This window comes from Lethenteron reissneri, chromosome 52 (genome assembly GCF_015708825.2).
Source record: "Lethenteron reissneri isolate LAM-NWPU_2019-01 chromosome 52, ASM1570882v1, whole genome shotgun sequence".
NCBI classification, from domain to species: Eukaryota; Metazoa; Chordata; class Hyperoartia; order Petromyzontiformes; family Petromyzontidae; genus Lethenteron; species Lethenteron reissneri.
In genome coordinates this window covers 7,465,426-7,491,794 of record NC_083830.1, presented here as the reverse complement: position 1 = coordinate 7,491,794, position 26,369 = coordinate 7,465,426, and the positions used below count along the sequence as shown (strand labels likewise).

The window sequence follows — 26,369 nt, the reverse complement described above, 5'->3', positions numbered from 1 at the left end:
CTCCTGTAGATGTAGATGCCACTGGTTCTTCATGTGCTGCCGATGTAGATGCCACCACCGCCAACTATTGCGTGGCGGTTGAACTTACGACTCTTGACTCTTGGTCTAAGCAGGCAACTGGACATACGGACAAGTTTGTTCGTATCTCTGAAAGTTCGTAAGTCAAATGTTTGCAAGTAAGAGGAGTCCCTGTACGTCCAGACGTCTAACTCCCCAGCACAAGCGACCTCCGGGAAGTTCTTCTAAACTAAGGCCCACTGAGCTACATCACTCTTTGTCAGAAGCAACCTGGCCACAAACGATAGCTCAACGGAGTGGCTTACTTTGCGGAAACCTATAGCATTAAAATACTCGATTTGAAGCTTTCGTGACTGCAGGGATTCATCTTCTTGGTTCTTTCGGTAAAGTCACGTAAAATGGAAATAATCAAAATAAAACATAATAAAATAATTCTCACGACGTTTCGGCCACAAAGCAAACAGACCTGTTCTTCACCAGTCTTAACGACAGACCTGTTCTTCACCTGAGGACGGCTGTTTGCGTTGTGGCCGAAACGTCGTGAGAATTATTTTATTATGTTTAATTTGTATTATTTTATTATTTCCATTCTACGTGACTTTACCAAAAGAACCAAGAACATTAAAATACTCTAAACGCATGTTTCTAAGTGTAGAGGGAAAAACCAGAGGACCCGGAGAAAAATCGCAAGAACGTACAAACTTCAAATATACAACGGGTGTCAGGGGTGGGATCCTAACCCACGACCTCCTGCATACCAGGCGAGGTAGTTGACATCTCAGCGCCACCGCGGCGCCCTAAACGACCGCCGGACGGCGTGCCGAACAACATCCTGAGCACAGGTCCGAGAGCCATACAGCACAAGCGCGAAAAACCGACGCAACCCATTCAAACGCTCTCTTCCGTCACACGACTCGGAATCATTTGGGGCAGCCATGGCTTCTGTTGTTGTTTATGTGGGTTTCGTGGTTTTAGTTAATGTGGAAGCATTTCATCATCGCCGATGTCATCGTTATCACTGACGGATGAAGGCCTCGCGGCATGTCGTCGCCATCCGTCACGGTAATGAGACGCCACAATCCCATCAAATTCCCAAGCACGAACTGACATTTTTGTACCATCTCGCATATATTTGCACACAGAAATCATATTCACGTATAAACAAAACGCATACACAAATATACAGGACACATTGACATGGGCACACACATGTGTAAAGGTAAATGCTGGGAATTAACAGAGAATCAGAAAGAGTAGCATACATATATACATACCACAAATACATGTAAACACATACACCAATACCCGCCATTCGCCACTAAGTGACGGTGAGGTCACCACGGCGCCTGTGCCAGGCCAGGTGCACATTGAGGCCACGTGAAGTGTCAAAGGCTCGCTAACAAGCGGCCACGGGACAGACCCAGGTGCCATAGGTTGACCGACTGAGGTGACAGGTAGATGCACCAGCTGTAATCCCTACTGTGCCAACTAAACACATACATACACACAAACGTGCATATACACCGTGCATTTACATATCATTATCACGAGCCATGATCGATCCACTGCTGGATTACAACCTTCCCATGCAGTCGCCATGTCCAACAGCCCTGCGATGTCACGACCCACCTCACTCATGCACACCGACTCACCGTGTCCCCCCCTCCACCTTCACACGATGGTCATCATCTCGGGCGAATATTTACCTCCCTTGGCTGCGACTCAATCCGAAGCCATTAACCGTTGGGCATCGTCCCTCCTAACCACGATGCGTCCCCTGCCCCGAGCCCACTTAGTTTTCTTTGACAGTCAACACGACGTCTCGAACGTTCATCTGGTCTCCGATCGATGTGTTCCTCTCCCAGTATTTCTAGATTTGAAGCTTTCGTGACTGCAAGGATTCATACTCTTAGTTTTTTCAGTAAAGTCACGTAGGTAAAAAATGAAATAAAATTTTAAAAAATAAAAATTTATTCTTTCTTTAAAATTAATTTTAATTTCATTTTTTACCTACGTGACTTTACCGAAAAAACTAAGAGTATACTCTCCCAGTATCTCAATGTAATTTCAAGAAATCAACCGCCCGGACTCCTCAGCTTTTGTTCCACGTCCTTTGTCAATGCCCTTTGTTACAGACGGTCAATTCCGCGGTAATGGAATCACAGCGCAGGTCGCGAAGCTGACAAACGGAAAAGCTGAACAGAAATGACCTCACGGCAGGTCCGCTGCGGTTCACATGAGAGCACCCCGCAAAAAAAATTATCCCAAATCAACCGACTGACTTGAAGGCGTGATAAATTGCCCCGTTTGTTGGTCACGTGACAACTCTGTTAAAATCGGCTGTGCCGGGCGAAGGAGAGAGTACGACGCGCGAAAAAAAATGATGAACCACAAAATCCGAGTCGCTCTCGAAGACGGGCCGCACAGCCCAATTGGGCTTCACTCGGGGAAATACACTTCTGAACTTCCACGACTTCGATACTGTCTCAGTAGCCATACGTCCAATCCCAAGCGGGTCATGCACACCGAATCGGAATCTTTATTTAGACTGCAGGAGGAATCCGATGAGCTTATGAAGCTCTACTTCACAGATGTCCAGTATGGGCGGGTCAACAAGTTGCTACAACAACAACAACAAAACAATACAATGATTTTCAGACTCAACTGGTGAGGCCCACTGAGCTAAGCAGCTCTTCTGCAACAAGGAGGGCCAGAGGGTAAAGGTGCAGCCCTGCAACCGCTTGCTCACACCACTGCTGGCGGAAGAGCCTCCGCTACAGAGCGCCCGGTCCAGAGGGTATTTGGTCTACTTGTCCACGCTATCCCCCGACGAATTTGTAACAGGTGGGAATACCCACACTTAAAAAAAAATAAAGATAAAGATTCCGCTGACACACCCCGCCCCGCCCCAAAAAAAAACCACAGGCAATCCTCGGTGTACGCAATTTTGTGCCGCTTCCCGTCCGGCGCACGGCGACCCCGATTGGCGCGACGTACCGGGGTAGGGGGGCGACGACGCCGTCACGTTGCTGCTGCCGCTTCCGCCGCCGCCGCTGCCGCCGCCGTACGACGGCGAATCTTGGCTGGAGAAGGTGGACGCGGTGTCGTCACTCAGGCTCTCGCCCTCGGGACCTGGCACTTTACGTTTTGGCGTTGTCTGTGACGGGGGGGGGGAAGAAACGGGGCCGGACGGGGAAGGAGAGGGGAACCGTCAGGTCCACGCCGCGACGAAGAGCAACCGACAGCCGGCAACAGGCAACAAGCAACCGACAAATGACAACCACCAACCGGCAACTAACAACGAGCAACCATCGACAGCCCCGCTGACGGGACACGGCAATAAATGTGAAGGTGCAGCCGTACAATTTCTTGTGTACGGGGGGCAACCCGCTGGTGCAATGACTTCCGCTGGAGGAAGCTGCAGAGAGCCCCGCGTTGTAGAGCGTTACCTTTGGCCTACTCTCCCACGACGGACAGATGTTGTGGAATATGTGCGAGCACGCACACTACACCCCAACAACATGGGACCTGGGAGGCCCTCATCTTGTATCGGATTGACAAAGAAGGCGTTTGTCTTGTTACTTGTCTCTGTCATAGGAATGTGGAACCTCCAGCAACGGCTCAGGTCAATAACTGAACGGAAAATACCATTTTTTTTTTAAAAACACGTTTCTTTTAGATCACTGTTTATCATGAAACAGCAGTCACCGGCAAGACACTCAGTTCTGCTGGGTGTATTTTTTTAAACCACTACAATTTCACGTACTGAAACACGCCCACTGAAAACAGCGGCGACGTTGCTGTTACACACACACACACACAAAAAAACGTCGGGGGAAGCACAAAAATGTTCCAAGACTCATGTTTCGCTTTAAATTAACAAACCAAAAGTTAAATAATAATAAAAAGGCCTGCTACGTTTCTAAATGCCGCTTTATGTGACGGTATGCAGGCCGGGCTGCCCACACACACACCTCGAGGGAATGGAGGACTTGCGCACAACACACACCTCCTTATAAGGCGCTCCCTAATCGCACATTTCCAACGACAAATTGCGGCGCCTGCAACGACACGCCGGGCCGTCGAAGAGCCACCATCCCCTTTGTCACGACCACGGACGCGGGCTTCCGCTCCTCTCCCCGCTGGCGCGCGGCGCTTTCCATCGTTGCGTCTGTCATTTTTGTTCCGACGATCGCCGACGGAATCAGTTCACCGCCGATGGCGGTGAGGGGGCGCCGACGACCCAAGACGGCTCCACTCGAGTCTACGGTCAAAACCGTTCGGCGCGCGCGAGGACATTCCCGGACGGCGCCGGCGCGAACGGCTTCACGCGCGACGTCCCGTTATTTAGCTGTGCGACGACCCGCTTAGCACAAGGCTGCAGCGAACCAACGATTATGGCCGATTAGATGTACGCATGTCTGATATGGCTATTGTTCACAATTGCACCAAATTAAAATAAAACCTACGCGCGATGAGATCTCGGCTGCTGCATCTCCTCGGTGGGTACGCTAAACGCCCGGACGCTTCCCCCCCCTCTCCATTGAGGATGCCGCTTTGTTATTCGCGAGCGCCGGCCCGGCACCCCCCATCCAAGCGACGTGTCCTCAGCAGGCCCACTTTGAACTTTTCACGGCAGTCAAAGTTACGTCTTTAATCAGCGGTCATCGAGAAGACATTGAGCTCCAATGGTGTGCTTTTTTTTATATGCATTGCTGCTTATTAAAACATGTCGGCTTAAATAGCAGCGGTTTAAAACAGCTACATTGTGTCATCTCTAATCCACGTGTTCCATCATTCAATGCCCAATGTTAAAGCTTTCGTTCCATCTTTTTCTGTCAGTTGCCACGTCTCCGATACCCATTTAATAGCAGGTATGACGTGATTATTTAATAATAGATGTAATAATATATATATACGAGAAATTCAAACTACACTTCAGAGGCCATTGAAGATTACTGATGTTCCACAGGACCTAAAGTTAAAGTCTATTCAGGTGAAAATTAAGGAGCATATCACGTGAGTTGAAACAGTTTTAAAATAATAATCGTTTAGTTTGTAATGCACACAGTTTCCGTTCACCGTCAGAGAGAGAATGATGCAGAGGTGCGGGGAAACCACAAGGAGCCAGAACTAGTACCAACAATTGCCCAATGTCTGTGATCCTCTCTTGAGATCATTGGTCACCTCCATTCATGACTGTATGTGAACGCAAGTATTGTTTTTGTAACTGTACAGTGCGAAGCGTTCGGTAGCGGCGACACAAGTGATTCACGCAGCATTTTGCAATGAACCTGGTGGCGTTATTTCGATTCCTAGCCTGGACTCATATCAGTGGCGAGCGATGGCTAAACCAGTTCTGGCAAACCCCAACCTTCACCAAGTCTGCGACTGTCGCAACCGTGGGGAGACCTTCACCGAGCGGTGGATTAACGAATCGCTGAAGTGATCAATTTGAGAAGAGTCAACTGGCGCCGTAGCGAGCTGTTATCTCCCTCGCCCGGTACGCAGGAGGTAGTGGGTTCGATCCCGGACTCTTACGCCTGCATACTTGGAGTTTGCACGTTCTCGCTCCCCATGGTCGCGCGGATTTTTCTCCAGGTCCTCAAGTTTTGCCCTCCACATTTAAAAAAACATGCGTTTAGATGGTTTGGCTGCTTCCATAAATTCCCACGTGTGATTATATAAGCCACTTCCATGAGCCATCAGGTGTGGCCAGGGCGCCTTTCAAAAGGAGCTAATAGCTGCGTGGGCTTTTCAAACAGTGTAGTTAACTTTTTAAACATATCACTACGGGATGCCATTTCAAAGCTGACAGGAAGTTGCATGGCCATTTAAACAACAGATCTTGAGAAGGACTCTCGGTTTATACAGCTTGGCCCTTTTAGGACCTATTGCATCGTTCAAGGGGCCCACTCTGCTTTTCTAACTCGGCTGTCTGTATACATTCATTTGACGTAGGTGCGACATTATTAATTTTACTTCAATGCTACATTATTCACTTTACTTACATCCTACATTACACTGGACGCTGCTGAAACAATTATTTGAAATCGGCACACGCTCTCTCGTGAAGGCGGGCAGCATAGACGGTGGAAGTATATCGATACGGCAAAGCTTTCCTGCATTGCCCTCTGAAGCCCACAAAATAGAACCCCACCACCCGCCCCCAGAAGCCTATAACACCTGTTGTATACGTGCCAATCACTCATCCAAGATAACCCTCTACGGGGATCAACCTCCCCCCCCACCCGCCGGCTTAGCATCCGAGACCTGGCAAGATCGGTCTCACGTTCCTGGGCGATTTTGACGGGTACGGCAATATATATTCTTGGTTCTTTCGGTAAAGTCACGTAAAAGGGAAATAATAAAATAATAAATATATTAAACAATAAAATTCTCACGACGTTTCGACTGCAACACAAGCACGATTGCTTGTCAATGTCAATTATCAACCAAGGGGTCTCGTTCCGTAGCGCGGTCAGATCGAGGTCCGCGTGCCGATTCAGTCCGTTTAATTTCGGGCGCTTTTAAACGCGGGGGAAGAAGTGTAATATGAACACGCGCGTCTATATTATTTACATAATTTTGCTGCTGTAAACTTCCACACGATGAGCCGCTTCAACGAGCTGTCATTTGTGGCCGGGTGCGCTTCTGAAAAACAAACTGACAGCTCAGTGGGCTTTACCTGGTCGGATAAAAAAAATATTTGTAATTTTATTTGTATAATTTTTTTTAACTCATCTGTTTACCTTTCCTATACTTTGCACTCCCATCCTGTGTTCAAGTACTATTTGTTGTCGTGAGGGTTCTAACCCACGCGCCTTGACTGGACATCTATGAAAAAGAGCTTTACAGCTCATTGGATTCCTCCAGTATAAAATAAATATTCCGATTCTGACCGAGTGCAGAACCCAGGAGGGAAGTAAAATCAAACAACTGTACGCCAAGCAAAGGAATGCCTCAATATCCGTTCCTCCGCGTCCCCACGCTGATATCTTATTAGATTACCGACGTTAAGCTGTATGCCTTGGCTTGGCGTGCTCTCCAGCCAGCTACTCCGCTGTGTCTCAGCAGAGTAGCGGCTACTCAACCATTTAACATCAAGCCACAGTTCAACTCCCCTCGCTGCTGGCATCTGCTACAGATTTTGAACTCTCGGTCAGATGCACTTCTGGAATATTCTAAATATACACTGTTCCAGCAGTTCGGTCTGGAAGACCCAATCCAAGCGTTCACGTTTATTTGCTCGAGCACAATGACTCATTGATGTCTTTCACGTTGTACGACATTCAACGTTCTTTTCGACGGCCACGCAAGATGAGCCCCCGTCAGAGGTTGCAACCGGGTACCCGATACCCGTACCCTACCCGATACCCGGGTACCCGGCCGGGTACAAGTACGGGTAGCCGTTTGCGACCCTGGTGCGGCCGGATACGGGTCGGCCGTGAGTCACTGGTGAGTAGCCGTTTGTCACTCATTTCGGGTAGGGTACGGGTAGGGAACGACCCTGGTGCGTACGGGTAAGGAATCAAAACCCGTTTGCGACCTCTGGCCCCCGTGTTGGTTTTTTTGTCAGATCATGCCGCGCGTCGTCCTCCAGCACAACGTCAAGACGTTTTCGCTCCACGTGCCGGAAGCTTCTTCTGGCAATGAATTGACGCTCCCGGCACTTGGGAGGGAAACGTCGGACGTCGTGCCGGGCAACACAAGGCGGTGTAACCCAAAAGCACGTCCGAGACCCATAATAAAGCACAATCGACAAGATCTATAAAGTACTATTAGCCTGTAACTTGAATACCAAAGTCATCAGATGCTGGGACCAAGGTTCAATCCAAGCATTCAAAGCCCCAACCCTTCACAACGGTAGAGTGGACGGCAGCGTAATCGCCAAAAATCCACGTTTGAACAGTATAGATAAGCAGACAATACATCTCCTGCACACATCTGTCTGTCCGCTAAAAAATAAATCAGATTATATTTTACAAACCCATCGGGTCAACGGCCTTCTGGGAGTGCATCATTTCAGCAACGTTGAGTCAGTGGAAGCTGAAGTCGGGACCAGCTTTTGACATATAGCGTCTCATGAGCAGCGTCAGGAGGCCTGCCTGCTTGTGAATCAATGCCCTTGAACAGCCAGTTGTTATAGGCAAGGGCCCTCTCTTCAAGATATTCCTTCCCCAAGTAAGATCGCTCGCTTACGCGGTGCCCTCCGTGCCGTCTAATCACCTCGTTCGTACATAGGGGGCTCATTCCGCGCTACTTTCAGTTCTGCAATTAAAAGCAGAACAGCGGACAGGCATTTTTCAATATGCCTCATGTAGTGCGATGACGATGAAAACAACGTGAAATACAGTAATAAAACTACAACTAATTAAAAAGAAATATGATACTGTATTATGATTTTTAAAAATGTAAATAAGCCATCCCTCGATATTAAGTTCTAGTGCAGAATCACAATTAACCAATCACTCCATCCTATCTCACTTTGAGTTTGCCCTACAGGTGGGGTCATGCCCTTTCAAAAATACACGCAGATTTTCATCTTGGAAAGGAATATTTCGTGATAATTTTAAAGTGCATTTCTTATTCTTGCACTACTTTCGGTTTCCTAATGACATGCGGAAATAAATATCCTTAAACACATCTAAAATAGTACGATGATAACAATCATAACGAATATCCTTCAAATAAATTAATAAATTGTAATGTGTTGATTTAGAAAAAATACTGAAATTCAGCCATCCCTCAAAATGTATTTCTGGTGCGGAATTATAATTGACTAATCACTTCGGTCAATGTGTTTTTTTTGCCTGCTCTACAGAGGTCAGGTCATGCCCTCTCATAACACAGATTTGCATTTTGAAAAAAGGTTGTTTTTGTGATTAAGTTTTAGTGCATTCCTCATCCTCCCACGACTTTGGTTCTGGAGCTAAAAGCGGAACCAAAAAAACATCTTCCGGAATTATCGCTCTCATCGGCAAAAAATATAGATATCAAAACTGTCCGTTCCAATGTAGTTCTCCTCTGATCGAATGTAGCTTTTCGCTGGCAAAAATCTAATCTTAAACGGGTCACGCCTGGTTACCGAGTTATTTTTGTCTTTCAGATGTGATCAAAGTTTTTCTTTCTTTTTCAATCGGCTCTGGTGGCGAAGCTGCCGACGCGGATGGTATTTATTAGATAATAATGTACTCGATTCAAAACTGTGAGTTGAGTAAGGGACATGCAACCCACTGGTTCACGCCACCACAAATGAAAACCCAGATATCAACGACTCACATCCCCTTTCCAAGTAACCGGCGTCAGTCCAGTGTTGTAATTAATCAAAGGACTGCCTGGCTTTTTACGCAATGCCCACTTACACGAACAATACATTTTGGATTTAAAATCGTGGCTCAATGTGACCCAACATCTCAAGGACACTGTACAGAAACATTGGGAAGTTTTTTTTTTGCCAAGTGAGTCACAGGCACGGCAGAAAAGGTGCTGAGGCTGGACTTGACCTGAGGCGAGGAGTTGACAGCACACGTGGCTGAGGGGTAATAGAGATCCATACGATGGTGGGGCGGTAAGCAGAGGAGAAAGAGCGCCCTTCCACAAAACAAGAGTTAACTCGGGGCTTGTACGAAAAGGAGGCAGTGGTCACCTTAACTGGAATAATCAACACATGCAAATTCTTGTCAAGGCGCCCTTCCCCCCTTCCAACCCAGCTTAAATATACGCTCCAAGCGTGGTGGTGTTTCATTCAGACGCTGTCTCCCCGACAGACCTGGTCTTCACCTGAGGACGGCTGCTTGTGTTGTGGCCGAAACGTCGTGAGAATTATTTTATTATGTTTTATTTTTGTTATCTTATTACTTCCCTTCTACGTGACTTTACCGAAAGAACCAAGAAGATGAATTGCTGCAGTCACGAAAGCTTTAAATCGAAACATTCAAAGTTCTCTTAATTGTCCCCACTAATACCATAAACGCCTACAAACTCGAGACTCAAATCACCTCTACATTTATCTCCATCATCACCACCGCCATTATCAGCTTGGCCATTACCATTATTGTATTTTTCATTGCTTGTTGTTGAAACTTTCTGCCGTGCCCCTACTGAACATCCGTGAAAAAGAGCTTCATAGCTCATCGGATTCATCCAGTATATATAAAAATATTCTGATTCTGGAATCTGAAGCCGGTGGTGCAGGAGTTAGTAGTGAAATTTAATATCCCAAATCAAGTAGTTGTGAAGACGGCATGGAAGCCAATCGATGGAAGTGTTGGTGGTGTTGGTGATGGAAAAATATTGAATATCACTGAGCTGTCAATGATGCAGATTGTTCTAGAAGCGAATGATAGTGGTGGCGGGGGTGGTGTTGTAAGTGTCATGTCCACAATCAAATAAGTGGTCATGAAGATGGAAAGGAAGTCAATTCAAGCAAGAGTTGGTGACATTTGGTATTCCTAATCTGTCAGTGATGAAGTTGGGCATGGAATCCAACGAAAATAGTGGTAGTGAAGTTGCATTACCCAAACCAGGTGATCATGAACAGGGGATGGAAAACACCGAAATCTGCGCCAGTGGTTGACGAGAGACATCTCGCCCAACACTTACAACAACCCAATAACAACACAACTATACAACTCCTATCTTTTGGTTGTGAGCCAAAGGGACCACAACCTCAACCACAATCACAAGCATCACTACCCTGGCACCACAACCACGACCACCAAGCATCACCAGCTTGGTACCCCAATCTTGACCATGACCACGATCACCACGATCACCAGCATCAACCACCACCTTGTCAACACAAATCTCCACCACAACCACGACCACCAAACATGACCACCACCACCTTGACACCACAACCACAACCAGCATCATCATCACCTTGGTACAACAACGATCACCAAGCATCACCACCGCCACGACACCACGACCACTGTCACCCAGCCACCAAATCATCATCACCACCACCTTGACACCACAACCACGACCACCAAGCATCATCATCACCACAACCATAACACCACAACCATCATCACCACCACCACAACCACGATCACCAAGCATCACCACCGCCACCACCTCGACACCACGACCACCGTCACCCAGCCACCAAATCATCATCACCACCACCTTGACACCACAACCACGACCACCAAGCATCATCATCACCACAACCATAACACCACAACCATCATCACCACCACCACCTTGACACCACAACCACGACCACCAAGCATCATCAACACCACTACCACCACCTTGACACCACAACCACCAAAGCCTCATCACCATCACTTTGACACCACAACCATCATCACCACCACCACCTTGACACCACAACCACGACCACCAAGCATCATCACCACCACAACCACCAAAGCCTCATCACCATCACTTTGACACCACAACCATCATCACCACCACCACCTTGACACCACAACCACGATCACCAAGCATCATCACCATCACAACCACCAAAGCGTCATCACCATCACTTTGACACCACAACCATCATCACCACCACCTTAACACCACAACCACCAAGCATCATCACCATCACAACCACCAAAGCCTCATCACCACCACAACCACCAAAGCTTCATCACCAACACTTTGACACCACAACCATAAACCATCATCACCCCCACCACCACGACCACCAAAGCCTCATCACCACCACAACCATCAAAGCCTCATCACTACCCACAACCACCAAAGCCGCATCACCATCACAACCACCAAAGCTTCATCACCACCACTTTGACACTGCAACCATAAACCATCATCACCACCACGACCACCAAAGCCTCATCACCATCACAACCACCAAAGCCTCATCACCACCACAACCACCAAAGCCTCATCACCACCACAACCACCAAAGCCTCATCACCACCACCTTGACACCACAACCATCACCACCACCACATTGACACCACAACCACGACCACCAAAGCCTCATCACCACCACCTTGACACCACAACCACCACCACCACATTGACACCACAACCATGACCACCAAAGCCTCATCATCACCACCTTGACACCACAACCACCACCACATTGACACCACAACCATGACCACCTTGACACCACAACCACCACCACCTTGACACCACAACCACCACCACATTGACACCACAACCACGACCACCAAAGCCTCATCACCACCACCTTGACACCACAACCACCACCACATTGACACCACAACCACGACCACCAAAGCCTCATCATCACCACCTTGCCACGCTGCTGCTGCTGCTGTTGGCTTGCGTCGCTCTCTTCGCCCGAGGCCCCCGCCGCCTGCTGCTGCTGCTCCAGCTGCTGCTCGGCCGCTGCTCGGGCCCCTCTCTGGAGGGCGGCGAGCCTCCTCCTGAGCGTCCGCTTCTGCTGGAACGAGAAGGCCGGGTGGTTGGCGGCCATGGTGAGTAGCAGGGTGACCGTCTCGTCGCAGTCTTCGTCCCCGTCGTCGGTGTCCTCCGCCAGCGCCGCTCCTCCGAGGGCGGCGTAGAGGGCCGAGGCGGCCTCGCGGTTGTCGGAGCGGAGGAGAGCGGCGGAGACGACGAGCCGGCTGCGGGCCGAGGCGGTCAGGGGTAGGCCCCTGTGATGGTGGCCTCCTCGGCCTCCTCCTCGGCCTCCTCCTCCGTGAACAACACCGGGGGCGGCCAAAGACCCCGCGGAGATTCCGCGGCCAACAGCGGCGGTCGATGTTGTTGTTGTGCCGGTAGCGGCATCGCGTTCGATACCTCCAATGACTCCTCCACCACCTCCACCACCGCCACCACTACCACCTCCACCACTTCCACCACCACCGAGCACAACACCAATGTGTCCGTGCCCTGCTCCTCCTGCACTTCCAACGCGATGTCGTCCTCCTCCTCCTCCATCATCACCACCACCACCACCGCCGCCATCGTCTTCATAACCGTCACCACCATCACCACCATCACCATCGCCACCACCACCACCCCCCTCCTCCATCATCATCATCATCACGACGTCGTCGGCGTTGTTGGCCCTGGCCTCGGCGTCCCGCAGCGAGTGGAAGTCCTTGCGGGCCAACTCCTCGAGGCAGGCGGCGACGAAGCGAAGCTCCAGAGGGTTGAAGAGGTCGAGGAGGCCGCAGGCGAACTCGAGGCGCGACGAGGGGCACAGCGATCCGAACCAGCGGTACACCGACGAGGGGCCATGGAGGTCCAAGTCTAAGCTGAAGCCTTGCGGCATCGTCTCTGTTGCTGTTACAATAATAACAACAACCACCACCACAACAACAACAACGCAACTCGAGTGGGGTTTGTTGTTGAGGTTTTTGTCGTCGGTGTCTTCGTCCTCCCTCTTCCTCCTGCTTCGTCTTCTTCTTCTGCTGCTGCCAGCCGCCTCCGCTTGTTGTGTTCGGGATGTTGTTGTTGTCACAACCACAACAACAACCACCACAACTCGAGTGGGGTTTTTGTCGTCGGTGTCGTCCTCCTCCTTCGTATCTCCCTCCTTCTGCCAGCCGCCTCCGCTTGTTGTGTTCAGTGACGAGCTGCTTGTTGTTGAGGTTGTTGTTACAACAACAACCACCACCACAACCACAACTCGAGTGGGGTTTGTTGTTGGTGGTGTTTTTGTCGTCGGTGTCTTCGTCCTCCTCCTCCTCCGTATCTCCCTCCTTCTGCCAGCCGCCTTCGCTTGTTGTGTTCGGTGACGAGCGGGATGTTGTTGTGGTTGTTGTAGTTGTTGTAGTTGTGGTGGTTGTAGTTGTTGAGGTTGTTGTTGTTGTTGTTACTGATGGGTGTTTGGTGCGTGTGGCTCTGTCAGCTGCTCACGCCATTGTGTGTGTGGCCGCCTTAAGGATACCCGGGGTACAAGTTGGTTGGTGCAAAATAAATATTTAAAGATTTTTATACGAATGTTGTCGAGTAAGGCGCTTCGGGATTTATAAATGTTAAAAAAAAAATAGTGAGGTTTAAAATAAAAGTATTGTATTTTCAATGTGTTTGTGAAGAATTTACATGAATTGTTACTAAATCATGTGATGTGTGCGTGGTGTTAACGAGTTGTGTGTGTGTTGATGTTTTAGCGAGGAGAGGTTCGTGTAAAACGTTTGAATAAGAATAAATAGCGAAATGTTTCGTAAATCGGTGTTAAAAGTAAAATGTTGCGTGTTAAGCGTCGCAGACGGTTTAACGTTTGGCGTTAACGGAGTTTGTGTTAACGAATTTATTAACGATTTTTGTCAACTGTATAAAATTACAATATCCGTTGATAGTTACAATATGTAGATTTATTTTCAAATATCGGTCACTAAAGTGTCAGATTAATAAATCGGATTATGGCATGATAGCGATGCTGAAATAACGAGTGCTATATTAAAAATAAACAACAAAATATCGACGTGCTAAAAATAAACAAATATATTACGTAAAAACAAGAGAAACAACGGGATCGTATTGTAAACGTCACTTTGAAGTGAAGAAAGGATTTAAATGTTTAAAAAAAAACCTTAACCGTTGTATAAGCGTGTAAAGTTCAGCCTTAACATCCGGGCATTCTAGAAGCATCCAACGGCAAATCGAGCGTCGATCGCGTCGATCGACCGCACCACCAGATTCGTTTTTTAAAAAAAATTAACAAAATCTATATCGGCGTTGTTTTGACGTTCAATTTCAAATTAAAGCCCGCACGCGTGATAGTTTTAATTTTAAAAAATAATTTGTAAAAATATAAATATGTGTGTTGTAACGTACAGACGAAGCCCCCCCCCCCCATCGAAATGTCGACGCTCGATTGCTCTCGGAGGCGAGAGCAATCGAGCGTCGATCGACAACCTCCCTCTGTACAATATTTTTTTTAAAGATAAAAGTTTAAAAGTGCTAAAGTGTTGCGTTTTATAATCCCCGTATATGTTTTCTTAGTGTGTGTGTGTGGTGGTTTTGACTTATCACTATACGGGGACCAACATTCATCTGAACCGGTCCTGGGCCTCCCCCTAGGTCGACTCAGCCTCAAATGAGTACCTGGTGCGGTGTGTAAAACATCGCCACTGGGGAGACAAAGGCGGCCGGGCGTGGTGTTGGCCACCCACCCCCTCGTGTGCCGTGCCGGCCTTCATAGGTGCTGCTACTCGCTAACAGCACTTGCCCCTACAGTCTGTTAAGGTTACACGTAGGGGTCTTTTGACCGACCCACCAGATTTATAGAAGTGTAACTTGTCATTGACAATTTTGATTTGAAGCTTTCGTGACTGCAGTGATCCATAAACTCTTTGGTTCTTTCGGTAAAGTCACGTAGGTCGAAAATTAATCGATCACGACGAAGATTTGCTGGTTTGTCCAGGATGTTTCTGTTGCGCGTCGTCGCTTTAAGATGTTCTGTGTTCATATTTTGTTGCGGTTGCACCCGACTCAAGTTCAAGTTTTAAGTTCATGTATTAGGTGTAGCCCTGTGAGCCATTCGGCTCTTGAATCGGGTGCAACCGCAACAAACAACAAAAACATGAACAAAAAAACATCTTCAAGTGAATATGTGACTAAGTGCAAACAGAAAATCCAAGAAAAGACAGCAAAATATTGCAGGAAAAAAAATCACCGTACACCAATGCTGTGTGCAAAAATCCCAGTGGGATGCAAGTCAAACAACAACAACAACCACAAGACAACTTAGATTAAGGCCACCAGTCTAACTCCGTACTACAACAAACAAACATGGCCAAACCAAAAAACTTTTCGAAATCACCAAAATAAAGCAATGAAACAGTGATCATAGGAACTGACGGAATTTTCACAATAAACGACATAAACAACATGTACTACCAAAACCCTGCAGCCGTAGCTGGCTGCATGAGTCACTCCACAACAGCAGCAGGAGCATAAATCGGAGTATTATTATTTTTCAATGCACCTTTAAGATTAGCACACTAAATCAAAACACAGGTCATACTTTGGCAGCAATCATGCGCAGCGAAACATTTTATTTTAGGCCACTGAATTACAGGGCTCCACCGAATAAATGAAACTTGAAACAAGCCACCGGATGTGTTGCGAACGAAACGTCGTGATCTATCCATGTGTTATTGGCACTTAGGCACGAGTTTGTGTTTGACGAGTCTTTAGCGGAGCGTCTCATCTAGAGAACACGGCCACAGATCTGAGTTAGAACCTCAGCCTATTAAGATAAATAAAAAAAATATCACATTTTACGCTGGCGCGGGCATTTTAATATAAGCCACAATTTTTTAAATTAAAGTTACACTTTTAAAACTAACATCTCACTGGAACATTTTTTTACATTCATTCAAATGCCTGATTGTTCAAGAATATTCGAGAGAGTGCTGGCAATTGACAAACTCGCTTTGCTGTAGCGACGCTCACAACAACGAGCGGAGCGCCAGGTGGATAAAGCACAGCAAGTTGGCACAGTAGGGAGCACAGGTGGTGCATCAGCCAGTCATCTCGGTCATCTCAGTCAGTCGACCTGTGGCACCTGCAGGGTCTGCCCCGTGACCTCCTGCCAGCGGGCGTTCGACACTTCACGTGGTAGCCTCAAGGTGCACATGGCCTGGCACAAGCGTCGTGGTGACGTAACCGCCACTTAGTGGCGAATGGCGGTTGTTGTTGTACATTGAATTCGTCACCTTAGTGTTGAAACATCATTGCCTGCCCCACGTTCAGTCCACTGCTGGATGAAGGCGGCGGTCTCTCCTCCACTAGCCGTGGAGTTTAATTCGTAAAATTGATCATTGATTGACCTACTTTACCATACTTCACCACGCTGGCTGATGCGGATCAGATTTCACCTAAATCGGGACTCGCCTCACAGAATTAACGATGATGAAGGCCTCTTTTTAAATCCTTTATATTAAATTCACTTGCTTGCTTGCGCGCTTACGACCGTGCACATCTTTCGGTCGTTTTTTAACCCACTTTCCGTGATCCAATCGAGCTGACATTTTGCACACAGACTCGTTGTGCGTGACAATTTATTTTCGTGAAATTTTTTTTCAAAAATTTTACACTTTTTAGGAAAAAATAAATTATATTTAATTACCAATTGCTTAATGGTGGCAGGCAATCATCTGACCCATAGGTGGCAGCCATCTCAAGCCAGAGGACGAGAGGACTCTAGCCGCCACGCATATAAAGGATTTATAGTGAAAAACTTTGTTTTTACGGGTTAATTTTTACACGCCGTGTTAGTCGTAGCGGGGTTGTTTGACCATACTTCACCACGCTGGTCGATTGCGCGTTGAAGATGCTTCTCTAATTCCGGCTTTAAAGCATTACAGACGGCCCACAGGTTAATTCGTGTTTCCTGTTATGCATAAGGCGGTGCAGCTAACCTTTCAATCACAGTGTTTGCATCACTGTGGTAGCAACCACAATTGTTGTTGGTACGTCACAAGAATTCTACTGAAATGTTGATCATCAGTCAGCAACTTCCAACCACAAGACAAAGGCCGCCCCCGTTTTATTACCAGTAACTACTTTGTACGTGGGTCTCTATGTGAGTCTGTGGGTCTCCGTGTTAGTCTCTGGGTCTCCATGTGAGGCTCTGGGTCTCTATGTGAGTATGTGGGTCTCTGTGTGAGTCTCTGGGTCTCTGTGTGAGTCCCTGGGTCTCTGTGTGAGTCTCTGGGTCTCTGTGCGAGTGTTTGGGTCTCTGTGTGAGGTTGTGGGTCGCTGTGTGAGTCTATGGGTCTCTGTGTGAGTGTGTGGGTCTCTGTGTGAGTCTGTGGGTCTCTGTGAGTGAGTCTTTGCGTCTCTGTGTGAGTCTTTGGGACTCTGTGAGTCTCTGGGTCTCTATGTGAGTCTCTGGGTCTCTGTGTGAGTCTCTGAGTCTCTATGTGAGTCTCTGGGTCTCTGTGTGAGTCTCTGGGTCTCTGTATGAGTCTCTGGGTCTCTGTGCGAGTCTTTGTGTCTCTGTGAGTTTTTGGGTGACTGTGTGAGTATGGGTCTCTGTGAGTGAGTCTTTGCGTCTCTGTGTGAGTCTTTGGGTCTCTATGTGAGACTGGGTATCTATGTTAGTATGTGGGTCTCGATGTGAATATGTGGGTCTCTGCGTGGGTCTGTGGATCTCTGTGAGTCTATGGGTCTCCATGTGAGTCTATAGGTCTCTATTTGAGTCTGTGGGGTCTCTACGTGAGTGTTATTGTTCACAGCTCGGTAATTCCCAAAATATCTTCCCGTTCCATAATTTCCCCAGTCAATTGCTCCTGTCCAATAGTGGCCTCCAAACCCTGTAATGTCATATGGCTGTTGCGACTGATGCTCCTGCTGTTGTGGAGTGACGCATGCAGCCAGCTATGGCTGCAGGGTCTGGTGGTACATGTTGTTTACGTCGTTTATTGTGAAAATTCGGTCACAGTTCCTATGACCACTGTTACATTGCTTTTATGGCTTTATTTTGGTGATTTCGAAAGTTGTTTTGGTTTGGCCATGTTCGTTTGTTGTAGTACGGAGTTAGACTGATGGCCTTAATCTAAGTTGTCTTGTGGTTGTTGTTGTTTGACTTGCATCCCACTGGGATTTTTGCACACAGCGTTGGTGTATGGTGCTTTTTCTGCAATATTTTGTTGTCTTTTCTTGGATTTTCTGTTTGCACATTGTCACATAGTCACTTTAAGATCTTCTTGGTTCTTTCGGTAAAGTCACGTAGAAGGGAAATAATAAAATAATAAAAATTAAACATTTTAAAATTATTCTCACGACGTTTCGGTCACAACGCAAGCAGCCGTCCTCAGGTGAAGAACAGGTCTGTCGGAAAGACAGCGTCTGAATGAACACCACCAGGCTGGGCAGCGTATATTTAAGCTGGGTTGGAGGGGGAAGAGCGCCTTGACAAAGGAATATGCATATCAAGAGAAATTTAGCATATTTATGGAAAATGCAGATATGGGATTAGTCACTACTTGTGGAATGCGTAGGAGGTGGGCGGGGGGTTTCAAAGTCATATTATGCCCGTGCATTATGCAGGATTAGCAGCATCAAAGGGAGGGATTAGGGTTAGCATTAATAAAGGGAAGGAATGTTAATAGCATGGAGCTGCAGCAACTATGCGATTGCACCCGATTCAAGAGCCGAATGGCTCACAGGGCTATACCAAATAAATGAAAACTGAAACTCCTGCTTCCCTCTGCTGTCTTTTTCCCCCTTCTTTCGCTCTCCACTCGAAAAGAGTTGACTCCGTTTCTCGACTTCAGTTGTTTCCAACGATGCGTCCTGACCGTTTGCACTGAAATTATTTTTGCTTTCACTGCAGCATTGGTGACTTCTTCCCTAGCCCCCGTTGTAATTTTCCTTATTTGTTCTGCAGTTGTTTTTATTTGTCAATCATACAAAACAAAATCTTTTTATTTACCTAGCAACGCCTCGTTTCTCAGCGTGCTTCAGTCTCCCTTTAATACTGGTAGGAACCCACTGGTTCCACCAGCCCACAGGAGATTATTGTGTCCGTCCGTCGTGCAGGGAGGGGCTGGGTGGGGTGGGGAGGGGCTGGGTGGGGTGGGGAGGGGCTGGGTGGGGAGAGTGGGGCTGGATGGGGAGGGGAGGGTGGGGAGGGGCTGGGTGAGGAATAGGCCAAACATTATCGACCTTCATAGGATCAGTCTAGATTTGAAGCTTTCGTGACTGCAGGAATCCATACTCTTTTTTGTTCTTTCGGTAAAGTCACGTCGGCAGAAACATAAAATAAATAACGACGTTTCGAGCGCAACACAAGCGTCCATCATCAGAAGCGTCCATCATAACCTGATGATGGCCGCTTGTGTTGCGCCCGAAACGTCGTGATTTATTTTATGTTTCTACCGACGTGACTTTCCTCGTGACTCAGTTGATGCATTGTTTTTATAAGTATTAAGTACTATTATTCTTTCAAAAGGAATTTGCCAAACACGTCAATGCAGATCTATTTTTAAAACAAAAACTAGTTTTCAAAGTCTCTGATGATAAAAACAATCTTTTGTAACATCTGTACCAAACATGGTTACATAAACGGTGTGCGATTTACAACTTTGAGTTACAGTCCTTTGTCAATCCACTGCTGGATGATGTGGATGTTTTTGTATTGTTTGTTATTGTACCGTTCTGGATATCTGTAAAATAAGTAATATTTAAAGAAAAAGTTGTTTTAAACACGCTTTTATGAAATGTACCGTACTAGTAATGGAAGAACTCCACGACGCCAGGAAGTGGCCCCGAAGCTTGCCATAACGTAAGGGGGCCGTGGCCAATTACAGCCAACGTCAGTTGAGCGTGGACAATTAGAACCAAGCCGAAACATAACATATAAAAATATTGTTAAAAAATATAAATATTTTTATGATAGAATAGAGTATTGTCATCAGTGTGACATAAGTATACCAAACTCTTTGTTTTTTTCGGTAAAGTCACGTAGGTAAAAAAATTAAATAAATGAAAAAACAACTCAATTAAATCACGACGTTTCGGGCGCAACACAAGCATCCTTCTTCAGGTAGGGACAACGTAGCGAAAGCACAACCGCTTATGTGTGTGTTGTGCCCGAAACGTCGTGATTTAATTGAGTTGTTTTCATTTATTTACATTTTTTACCTACGTGACTTTGCCGAAAAAAACAAAGAGTATGAATCGTTGCAGTCACGAAAACTTCAACTCTAGACTAAGTATACCAAGTTTGCGGTCGATACCACATTGGGAAGTGGTTTAAAATTGAGTTACAAGATTTGAGGATACGACAACAACGACAACAACAGACAGAGTGAGTTACATAAAAGCGTGTAAAAAAAGAGCTTTATAGCGCATCGGATTCCTCCAGTATAAATAAATATTCTGATGATGGATGTTTCGATTTAAAGCTTTCCTGACTGCAGGGATTCATCTTCTTGGTTCTTTCGGTAAAGTCACGTAGAAGGGAAGTAATAAATAATAAATAATTACATATTATTATGTTATTTTATTATGTTTTATTTTTATTATTTTATTACTTCCCTTCTACGTGACTTTACCGAAAGAACTAAGAAGATGATGGATGTTGGTTAATGCGGGTTCATACAACCGCTTAGAGATTACACCGCCTGTCTGTGGTTGCTAACCCTCCCCGGATTGGCCGAGAGTCTCGAACGGAATTGGCATCTTACCTCCCGGTGACTACAGAGAACAACAATGCAATCCGTAGATTATTTTAAGAAAAAAAAAATAATTTCTAAAACATATCCCGGAATAGCTTCAGTCAGAGTTGGCAACCCTACTCGCCACCGACATTAGCCCGCAGAGTGACACGCCACTGTACACGTGACATGCTATTACACAACAACGGCTCGTCACGCACTCTGAATGGAGCGCACCGCATGACGAATTCAGTGTGGTCACATCTGTGCCCCTGGAAATATTTGCTTTATTGGCTCGGCGTTTCAAATGTGATAGAGCAGTGTGTGTGTGTGTATCCCCCCCCAAAGGATTAGGGTCCGTTTAAAGAATTGTTTTTGATGGCCAGCTACTGCCCTTGCTGAACACGGAGAATGTGTGTGTGTGTCTGTGTCTTTGTAGCTATAACCTCTGCTGCTATCTTGAGCCGCATTCCACGGCTAAATGTGCAATAGACAAATGCCGATTGATCCGTTTAAGGAATTCCTCCGTGTTCCTGACAGTGGCGACAAGAACGCCATTTTGAGAATGTCTGGCACATTATAATTTGTAGTGTTTTGTGCCCTTAAAATGTATATATATAATTTTTCCCAACAATGTTTTTTCTCAGATAGTCCCATCGTCGTAAAGTCGTGACGAGACGGAGAATCCACCTCGGGTTTCTCGCAGAGCAGGGTAGCACTTCGTGTCAGAGCCCAGCCCAAGGAAGTGGATATAACAGAGCCACTTCTGACACCCTTTCAAGAGCAGGGTAACACTTTGTGTCAGAGCCCGGCCCAAGGAAGTGGATATAACAAAGCCACTTCTGACACCCTTTCAAGAGCAGGGTAGCACTTCGTGTTAGAGCCCGGCACAAGGGAGTGGATATCACAGAGACACTTCTGACAACCTTTCAAGAGCAGGGTAGCACTTCGTGTTAGAGCCCGGCACAAGGGAGTGGATATCACAGAGACACTTCTGACAACCTTTCAAGAGCAGGGTAGCACTTCGTGTCAGAGCCCGGCCCATGGAAGTGGCTATAACAGAGCCACTTCTGACACCCTTTCAAGAGCAGGTGGAGCAGTTCTCGAGGTAAGAAGCAGAAAGAGAAGCGTTCTGTCCTGCAGTGGGATTGAAACGGATTGTCAGCCTTCTCACGAAGTTCGTCTCTGGTGTCGCTGTCTCTTGTGTAGGCCAATCAGAAAACCGGAGGACCCGGAGAAAAATCCATGCGACCACGGGGAGAACGTGCAAACTCCAAATATTACACACGTCAGAGTCGGGATCGAACCCACGACCTCCTGTATACCGAGCGAGGTAGTTAACATCTCGCCATGGTGGCACGCCCACAAGAATAGGCTTGACCATTTCTGGCAATAAAACAGGAGGTGTTAAGATGTTGAAACACCAAATAGAAACTGTTTCAAGGAATCATGTCTCCATTGACCACACACAGTACCTGTGGTGAACATGAAAACAAAACAAAGAAGGCTGTCTCTGGTGTAGACCAATCAGTTTCAAAGGCAAAGCATATATATAATTAATTATACTGGTAGGAACCTCCTGGTTACACCAGCCCACAGGGGATTATTGTGTCCGTCCGTCGTGCAGGGAGGGGCTGGGTGTGGAGGGAGGGGCTGGGTGTGGTGGGGAGGGGCTGGGTGGGGAGGGTGGGGCTGGGTGTGGAGGGGAGGGGTGGGAAGGGGCTGGGTGGGGAGGGTGGGGCTGGGTGGGGGGTGGGAGGGGTGGGGCTGGGTGGGGAGGGGAGGGGCTGGTCACCCCGTGGTGCCCTTATAAAACTCAACGTTTCACCTACTCACGCCGGCTTGTGCTCGCCCTCACAGTCGGCCATATTTGCGGAATACACCACGCCGCAGTTGACCCTGGCCATTGACCGAGCAACCCAACGTTCCTACCAGCTCCCTCCGCAGGAATGTGTTCAGAGCATGTCTGTTTGCATGTTTTGTCACAATTGCGTGTGCTTAATGCAGACGTGATTCCTTGCATTAGGCATGTATTCGGTGTTTGAATATCTTAACATCTGTTGTATTGCCAGAAAGGGTAAAGCCTATTCTTTTGGACGCCACAGTGGTGAGATGTTAACTACCTCGCCTGGTATACAGGAGGTCGTGGGTTCGATCCCGACTCTGACGTCTGTCGTCTGTATATTTGGCGTTTGCACGTTCTCCCCGTGGTCGCATGGATTTTTCTCCAGGTCCTCCGGGTTTTTCCCTCCACATTTAGAATCGACATCACGGGTTTAGAGTATTTGGCTGCTATACATTTCCACACGATAAGCCACTTGGTATAAGCTATCATTTATGAAAATCTGGTCACTTCTGAAAAACAGCTATATTGCTCAGTGGGCCTTAATTGTTCGAATTAAAACAAATGTTTGTCGTGAAGTGTTTATCTTTTCATTATTATGATACTGACAAAAATGTCCCATACACATGGCCACGACTGGGCCGGTTTCTACCCTGGCCACCAGGCTGCGCTGTTGGCAAGGCCCCAATGCGGTTGCGTGAGCCGTAACATTTCACGGCCTCCTCACGCGTTCAATTCAAGGACAAGACGATCATTAAGAGTCTCTGCGGAGAACACAAGCACCACATGCATAGAGAAAGCACCGACACCTTGACACGTCTGTCCTTCGGTGTAAAAATTATTAAGGCTGATGGGATGTGGGGAAAAAAAAAACACGAGATTTGTATTGACACATCCCGTAAGGCACGATATAAATTTTTGAAAAAGGCCAATAATTTCGATTTAAAGCTTTCGTGACTGCAGGGATTCATCTTCTTGGTTATTTCGGTAAAGTCACGTAGAAGGGAAATAATTAAATAATAAAAGTTAAACATTATACAATAATTCTCACGACGTTTCGGCCACAACGCAAGCAGCCGTCCTCAGGTGAAGACCAGGTCTGTCGGGGAGACAGCGTCTGTCTTTCCGACAGACCTGGTCTTCACCTGAGGACGGCTGCTTGCGTTGTGGCCGAAACGTCGTGAGAATTATTTAAATGTCAGATTTGTATTATTTAATTATTTCCCTTCTACGTGACTTTACCGAAAGAACCAAGAAGATGAAGGCCAATAATGTACATATTATTATTATGCCTTGCCCCAAGCTTGCATTTGGTGCTGCCAAATCGGAAGGAATTCATATACTTACGTGCGATTTGTGTTTTTTACTTGATTAATATTTTCTAGGTTCTTTCGGTAAAGTCACGTAGATGGAAATAATTAAATAATAAAAATAAAACATATTTTATTTCCATTCTACGTGACTTTACCGAAAGAACCAGGAAGGTGAATCCCTGCAGTCACGAAAGCTTTAAATAGAAATTGATTAATATTTATTTATTCTTAGTGACTCGCTTGCCATTTTCTCTATTTTGCACTCATACCATTGCTGTAACGTTTGTTGTAACCTTGCTGAACCTGCCCCGACTGGGCATCTGTGGAAAAAGAGCTTCATAGATCATCGGATAATGAAAGATTTTGATAATTACTTGTGATTCTAATCCCCCCCCCCCCGCTCCCAATTGAGTTATGGAAGTAATGTCACAAAACAATCTCATATCGGACCTTTCTGCAGAGCAGTGCAGCAACCCAGTCAAGCTTGCCCCCCCTCCCCCCCAGTGACCTCTGACCTCCCCTCACAGGAGAGGGCAGCACTTTCTCACCCGCTCTGCCATATGAGAGTGAGTGAGGATCGTCGCTCGCTGTTCATTTACAGCCAGCCCTATGCGTGTGCGACCGTGGGTCGTTCAGAACAGACCGTACAACGTATAACGGCGCAATGCCCCGATCCACAACTACGAGGTACCCTCCGCTGTTCCTGACGCTGTTATCTGGCTTGACCACCTGAAATGTGAAATTGCAGTTGCTACTCTGCATCTACATCAGAAGTCGTACGAAATCAGAGCCCTGTACGTTAATTCTCAGAGCTGGAATTCGTAAAATGTCGGTGCAGAACGATTTTTTTACACGTTTTTTATTTAACTCACTCTGTTGTAGTTGTATCCTCAAATATTGTAACTCAATTTTTACCCACTTCCCAATGTGGTATCGCCTGCAAACTTGGTATACTTATGTCATACTGATGACAATACTATATTCTATCATAAAAAATCAAAAATAAACATATTTACAAACATTCTTTTTTTTGTTATGTTTCGGCTTGGCTCTAATTGTCCACGGTAAACTGACGTTGGCTGTAATTGCCCACGGTCGCTTACGTTATGGAAAGCTTCGGGGGCCACTTCCTGGAGTCGTGGAGTTCTTCCATTACTAGTACATTTCATGAAAGTGTATTTAAAATAAGTTTTTTTTATATTACTTATTTACACTTTTGTTTTTATTTTCTTCTTTGTTGTGCAGTCACTGGTGACTGGGGCTATAAGCATCAACTCACTGCCTCGTGTGAAGCCACAGGTGACCGTCTGGATTCATTCACTAAACCCGACAATCTCAGAAATCTTCTTCTTGGTTCTTTCGGTAAAGTCACGTAGACCTGTTCTCCACCTGAGGACGGCTGCTTGCGTTGTGGCCGAAACGTCATGAGAATTATTTTATTACGTTTATTTTATTTATTTTATTTATTATTATTATTATTTTTTAAATTTCTCTTCTACGTGATGACTTTCACTGAAAGAACCAAGAAGATGAATCCCTGCAGTCACGAAAGCTTTACATCGAAAAAGATCTCAGAAGTGTGTCGGCTCAACGCTCTGACCTGAGCCGAGCCGGTCACCTCTTCACGCGCAGTATTTACTCAAGGAAACGCATATACCGCAGTTCCATCGTTAACGCCCGCCGTAAACTTTATAACGCACAGAGGGGTGATGTTGACGGTCGTTGTGCGCCAAAGTCAATCCATTCCCATCCACTGCAATAAAAACCGAAATACAGATAGCAGCGACTGCTTCAGGCTGCGAGTTGGTGACAGCTTGAGGAGGGGGGGGGGGCGGGGGGGCTCATCCAGCAGAGGATAGACCAGGGGCGGTTTCTTCATTAGGGCGATTGGGCGACGCACCACCAATGTCATTCAACCACAGAGTCACGCTAGCCGTCACTGTGCCTCTGGATATAGTCCAATCAGCATCATGCTACGTTCTGTGGAGTACCGCCTCTTTTTGGGCGATTTCCCTCCAGCTGAGAATCGCCCCGAGTGGCCCCATAGACTTACATTCAAAGATGTTTTTTTTCGAACGGGGGCGCTGCAATGCATTCTCTATGGCTTCCGGGAGGGCTCGCCCT

The 26,369-nt window shown here is 46.8% G+C and overlaps 1 protein-coding gene across 1 annotated transcript in view; it reads right to left on the bottom strand.

The window, feature by feature from the left end:
- The window catches only part of LOC133355773 (zinc finger CCHC domain-containing protein 14-like), a 50,023-nt gene extending 35,461 nt beyond the window's left edge, over positions 1-14,562 (bottom strand). The window contains exons 1-2 of the mRNA XM_061573115.1: positions 12,263-14,562; positions 3,016-3,175 (exon numbers count right to left, since the gene is read on the bottom strand). Coding sequence (XP_061429099.1) covers positions 3,016-3,175; positions 12,263-13,246 — 1,144 coding nt within the window. The 5' untranslated portion in view covers positions 13,247-14,562. The remainder of the gene's footprint in view (positions 1-3,015; positions 3,176-12,262) is intronic.
- Positions 14,563-26,369: the final 11,807 nt, after the last annotated feature.